This window comes from Ceratina calcarata, unplaced genomic scaffold (genome assembly GCF_001652005.2).
Source record: "Ceratina calcarata isolate Rehan_Ccalc_2016 unplaced genomic scaffold, ASM165200v1 scaffold325.2, whole genome shotgun sequence".
NCBI classification, from domain to species: Eukaryota; Metazoa; Arthropoda; class Insecta; order Hymenoptera; family Apidae; genus Ceratina; species Ceratina calcarata.
In genome coordinates, this window is record NW_017155190.1 from 591 (window position 1) to 7,259 (window position 6,669).

Below are 6,669 nucleotides of genomic sequence, written 5' to 3' on the forward strand. Positions count from 1 at the left end.
ACTCAGAGTTTGGTGCTTTACTGAAATTCGAGGAAAGATATTGGGCATTATACAGGGTGTTCCGTAAAGGGTGTAAGAGCCGAAAATGGCAGATAGGGAGGGTCTTCCTGAACAACAATTTCCTTTGGCAAAATGCAGAATGGGGCTTGGTTACCGAGTTATTAACAAAAAACACGGACCAATCAGAGCGCTCGGTCTACGCGGGCTCCGACTCGGGAGCGTTGGCCCGGATCCGATCCCGAGCCGGAGCCAACGCTCCCGAGTCGGAGCCCGCGTAGACCGAGCGCTCTGATTGGTCCGTGTTTTTTGTTAATAACTCGGTAACCAAGCCCCATTCTGCATTTTGCCAAAGGAAATTGTTGTTCAGGAAGACCCTCCCTATCTGCCATTTTCGGCTCTTACACCCTTTACGGAACACCCTGTATAAGNATAATAAAGATAGCAACTTTAGAATGTATAAAATACTGAAATTTGCAGCGTTACGTGACATACCTGACAAGGGCTTTGTCGAAGCACGTGGGTTTTGAACCGAAGGCGAACGACAGCGATCTCGTAAAAGAGCTCAGAAAAGACGCAATGAGATGGGCCTGCGAAGCTGGCGTCAAGAATTGCACATCTTACGCTGAGAAAACATATCAACAATGGCTCAAAAATCCTTCGACTGTGTAAGTCTACATTTTCTTTTCCAATAATTGATAATTCGTATGCTCTTTCTTCTATAAACGATACTATATACAGAGTGTCCCAGAACTAATGTTAGGCCTTGAAATGGGGAGGAGCCATGGTGATTTTAAACAATTTTTTCCTTTGCAAAAAAGTTGTCCGAGGCGTGGTTGTCAAGTTATTAACAAAAATTACCGACCAATCAGAGCGTTCGTATACAAGGCGGGCAAGAGCGCGATAACCGCCTCGTGCGTTGCCGCGGCCCGTATGCCACGCTCGTGATGAAATGTAGGATTAAAATAAAAGTTATATGCAAGAGCAACTAAGAAATTGTTTAAATATTACAGAAAACAAAGCAATTAGTCGTTTGTTATGTTCACTGNGCAGATAGGGAGGGTCTTCCTGAACAACAATTTCCTTTGGCAAAATGCAGAATGGGGCTTGGTTACCGAGTTATTAACAAAAAACACGGACCAATCAGAGCGCTCGGTTGAGGCGGTCTCCGTTTCGGGAGCGCTGGCTCGGAGACAGCCGGGCGACTTTTCTCGCGTTTGAACAAGCGCTCCGCTCGGAACGAAGCGTTTTAAGAAAATGACGAATAACAAACTACATTAATAACAATGCAAGGAAATTGTTGTTCGTTTGTTATTATGAATAACAATTAATACACTTAATCGTTATTCACGTGGAATGGATGAGATAGATTGTTGATAATTGATGAATGATGATAGGATAAATGAGGAATTAACAAGTCGCAGGGAATATTGAATTAAAAAGGAAATGTAAAAACTGTAGAGATTTAGACTTACCCATTCATTCGCAAGTGCACCTGCTAACGATGGGCCACGGTCAATGGGTCAGCGTCTTTGCCGCTCGCAGGTAGGCCACAGCTGATCTTCTGTTCAGGGAAGGAACCCCGCAATCCACCGCACGATCATTGTCACTCTTAAAAATTTTAACACACTAAGATTGTTGCTCCTACGTCCTATCAATAAACGTCTTTGAAAGCAGCCGATTGATTTTTATACACAAATGCACTTTCATTACACCACTGTCACTCTTCACTTAAAAATTTTCAAACACTTACACTGTCGTTCTTGCACTCTAACATTAAACGTCTCCGAAAGGAACCGATTGTTTTTCACTAACAAAATAAACTTCACTATCCGCGTGGTCCGTGAACTACACGGTGCACGAAGGGCGCGACTCGATCCGGATGACGCGCTTTTTATCGGAATCGGCGGATAACCATCTTTGCGTTAGGCGAATACTCGGATTATTTCGTAATACTCTGTTGGATTCTTCGAGATCCGTCATTGATTTGAGCTGCACGACTCGATACCTACTGAACCGTCTCTCACAACTTTCCTTCGGGAGACTTTTCCCCACTCGATGGCCAAATTCGTTAGTGAAAATGTTTTTAGCATCCATGACAGAAACCTGACCTTCGATTCCTTGTCATATTTACAACATTCCCCACGTGTTAAACACTCGGTACCTCCACGACTTGCAGCTACCAACCGTCGACGCCTGGATTGCCTTTTGCCGTAGCCGTAGACACATTGTACGCAGGTAAAAACCCTGCCATAATCCGTACGGAAGAACTTTCGCCAGTGGTAAAAAAAGTAGAAGGACATTCTTTTACTACGTTCAACCAGTCAAAGGTACTTCTTATTATCGAACACGTGTTTTTAAGGGAAATCGAAAATAATAAGCTGGCGAAACTTCTTCCCTAAGAATTATGACACGGCTTTTACCTGCGTACAATGATGTCTACGGCTTTGCTGGCTGCAAGTCGCAGAGGTACCGAGTGTTTAACACGTGGGGAATGTTGTAAATATGACAAGGAATCGAAGGTCGAGTTTCTTTCAGGGATGTTAAAAACATTTTCACTAACGAATTTGGCCATCGAGTGGGGAAAATTCTCCCCAAGGAAAGTTGTGAGAGACGGTTCAGTAGGTATCGAGTCGTGCAGCTCAACTCAATGACGGATCCCGAAAAATCCAACAGAGTATTACGAAATAATCCGAGTGTTCGCCTAACGCGAAGATGGTTATCCGCCGATTCCGTTAAAAGGAGCGTCATCCCGATCGAGTCGCGCCCTTCGCGCATCGTGTAGTTCACGGATAGTGAAGTTTATTTTGTGAATGAAAAACAATCGGTTCCTTTCGGAGACGTTTAATGTTAGAGTGCAAGAACGACAGTGTAAGTGTTTGAAAATTTTTAAGTGAAGAGTGACAGTGGTGTAATGAAAGTGCATTTGTGTATAAAAATCAATCGGCTGCTTTCAAAGACGTTTATTGATAGGACGTAGGAGCAACAATCTTAGTGTGTTAAAATTTTTAAGAGTGACAATGATCGTGCGGTGGATTGCGGGGTTCCTTCCCTGAACAGAAGATCAGCTGTGGCCTACCTGCGAGCGGCAAAGACGCTGACCCATTGACCGTGGCCCATCGTTAGCAGGTGCACTTGCGAATGAATGGGTAAGTCTAAATCTCTACAGTTTTTACATTTCCTTTTTAATTCAATATTCCCTGCGACTTGTTAATTCCTCATTTATCCTATCATCATCCATCAATTATCAACAATCTATCCCATCCATTCCACGTGAATAACGATTAAGTATATTAATTGTTATTCATAATAACGAATGAACAACAATTTCCTTGCATTGTTATTTATGTACTTTGTTATTTGTCATTTTCTGAAAACGCTTCGTACTGAGCGGAGCGCTTGTTCAAACGCGTGAAAAGCCGGCCGCCTGACTCCGAGCCAGCGCCAGGGCCAGAGTTCTCATAATTTATCCTTCGGTCGGAAAGTGGGGGCGACGCGACCATGGTGAGGACTGATACTTGATGGGGATATGGTAGACATGGTCAGCGAAGGCGCATGAGGAGAATAGTAGTGGGGATCGAAATACGGGCGAAAAAGAGGGGAAGCGAGCTGTGCGGGATAAGTTCTGAGATCCTTGGCCAGCGCTCCCGAAAACCGAGCGCTCTGATTGGTCTGTATTTTTCATTAATAACTCGGTAATCAAGCCCCATTTCGTATTTTGCCAAAGAAAATTGTTGTTCAGGAAGACCTTCCCAATCTGCCATTTTCGGCTCTAACACTTTTTCTGGGACACCCTGTATAGAGTATCCCCGAATTAACCGATAAAACTGTATCAGAGTGTTCATTATCATTGAACTGAACTGAACTGAACTGAAGCGAGATAAAGATGAAATTCGGAGAGCGATAAATTCAGTTTCCTTAAGAGATCAATCTTGTATTCGTAACGGAGGGCGGCACATAAAAATGGGAACAGACTTCCTATGTTTCCCTTCAATTTAATATAGCAGTGCAGTTTCATTCCACTAAACCCAATAAGAACACATTAAAAACTATAAAGCTTTCCAATTTCCTGCAAATCTTATATGCGAGTGCAATATGTAGACTGTGGTTGTTTGCCCAGACTAAACTATATATAAGAATGTGAATGTATTTTCCATTTAATATTCCGTATATTTCTGCATTCATGTTTATTCTATGTTAATATGTTATAGTGTTATAGTATATTCTATGTGATAGTGTGTATTCTATGCACTAGTGTTTATATCCAGCTTCCTCATAAATGTATAAAATCTGCAGTCTAGAAACAACGATATGATAGACAATTAATGTTGTATTCATATCTGTTTTGACCTAATCGTACCGTAGGTGGTAAGACAGGTTAGTTATACGTAATTCGATTTTTCTGGGTTGAAAATAATAACACAGATTTTGAGGGAAAAAGCCATTCGGCATAAAAAACCCTAGTTTATTTTTACATTTGATTCGCTTACAATTAATCATGAAGTTTAACGAAAGAATGGTAATCAATAGATTTCACTAGTACGATCTTTGATCTGCCCGTATGATGCCTCGAATCGGTCTTCAAATGTCGTCCAAGTTGTCTGAGAAGTTATGCCTCGAATGATCGGCAAATGTCATCCAGTTGACTGGGAATTATGCCTCGATACGGTCGGCACATGTCGTCCAGTTAACTGAGAATTATGCCTCGAATGATAGGCAAATGTCGTTAAGAGAATCCGTTGTGATTCCATAAGCCCGAACGGTGGCCGAGGGCCGCACGATGCCCCGAGATTTCGTACGTTGCACGCACTCGTGTTCTTAATAACTCCTCTCACTAATTCTTCTTACTACACTGCTCGCGTGCTCCTCAGGGGTCTCAGAATTTATCCCTCGGCCGGAAAGTGGGGACGACGCGACCATGATGGGGACTGGCACTTGATAAGTTCGCTTCGCGAAGGCGCATGAGGAGAATAGTAGTGGGAATCGAAATACGGGCGAAAAAGAGGGATAGCGAGCCGTGCGGGCTAAATTCTGAGACCCCTGGTGCTCCTTCGGACCAACTGTCCAATCCTCAAACAGACTGTAGTGGGACAGCGGAGTTGGAAAAATACACCCTGATTGGTAATTTTTAAGCGTTGAGGCCCAATCAGTCCGCTCCCTGAGATAACCGTTCTCTCCTTTCCCTTTGTGAGTCTTGGCCTGACGAGGGGTGGAGAACAGTTAGAAAATGTATACAGATTTCCAACGCTTGACGAGACAATGGGCTTTGACCTTCGTTTGGGCTGGCAATCAGTTTTTGGAAATGCGTTGAAGTACCTTTTTACTTCGAGACAACTCTGTTTCCTTTTCTGTGTGACTGGAAAAGGCTATTTGTTGACGAGTTAATCCCTTTTAATGCTAACTGGTCATAAATTCTATTTTTTCCGTTGTTTTTTGCAAACAAAAAAGTTGTTTAAAATCACCATGGCTCCTCCACATTTCAAGGCATAACACTAGTTCTGGGACACCCTGTATATAAGACTGAGGATTTTTATGGAAAATATTACTATCATATAAGAGAAAGCGTTTGTTCATATGATAACAAAAATATGAAAAACGACTTGAGTATTCATAACGAAATTACGTGCAGTAGCTTCCCTATACAGGGTGTCCCAGAAAAAGTGTTAGAGCCGAAAATGGCAGATTGGAAGGGTCTTCCTGAACAACAATTTCCTTTGGCAATATACGAAATTGGGCTTGGTTACCGAGTTATTAACGAAAAACACGGACCAATCAGAGCGCTCGGTTGAGGCGGTCTCCGTTTCGGGAGCGCAGGCCCGACTTCATTCGTTATTATGAATAACAATTAATATACTTAATCGTTATACGCGGGGAATGGATGGGATAGATTGTTGATATGATTGATGGATGATGATAGGATAAATGAGGAATTAACAAATCGCAGGGAATATTGAATTAAAAAGAAAATGTGAAAACTGTAGAGATTTAGACTTACCCATGCATTCGCAAGTACACCTGCTAACGATGGGCCACGGTCAATGGGTCAGCGTCTTTGCCGCTCGCAGGTAGGCCACAGCTGATCTTCTGTCCAGGGAAAGAACCCAGCAATCCACCGCACGATCTTAAGAGTGACAATGATCGTGCGGTGGATTGCGGGGTTCCTTCCGTGGACAGAAGATGAGCTGTGGCCTACCTGCGAGCGGCTGACCCACTGACCGTGGCCCATCGTGAGCAGGTGCACTTGCGAATGAATAAGTCTCAATCTCTACAGTTTTTACATTTTCTTTTTAATTCAATATTCCCTGCGACTTGTTAATTCCTCATTTATCCTATCATCATCCATCAATTATCAACAATCTATCCCATCCATTCCACGTGAATAACGATTAAGTATATTAATTGTTATTCATAATAACGCACGAACAACAATTTCCTTGCATTGTTATTCATGTAGTTTGTTATTCGTCATTTTCTTAAAACGCTTCGTACTGAGCGGAGCGCTTGTTCAAACGCGTGAAAAGCCGGCCGCCTGACTCCGAGCCAGCGCCAGGGCCAGAGTTCTCATAATTTATCCTTCGGTCGGAAAGTGGGGGCGACGCGACCATGGTGAGGACTGATACTTGATGGGGATATATGGTAGACATGGTCAGCGAAGGCGCATGAGGAGAATAG

The 6,669-nt window shown here is 43.0% G+C and overlaps 1 protein-coding gene across 1 annotated transcript in view; it reads left to right on the forward strand.

Annotated features, from left to right (window-relative positions):
* Positions 1 to 476: 476 nt before the first annotated feature.
* LOC113464290 (aminopeptidase N-like) overlaps positions 477 to 6,669 on the forward strand; it is a 24,384-nt gene continuing 18,191 nt past the window's right edge. Inside the window, exon 1 of the mRNA XM_026813299.1 lies at positions 477 to 665. Within this exon, the coding sequence (XP_026669100.1) occupies positions 577 to 665 (89 nt within the window). The 5' untranslated portion in view covers positions 477 to 576. The remainder of the gene's footprint in view (positions 666 to 6,669) is intronic.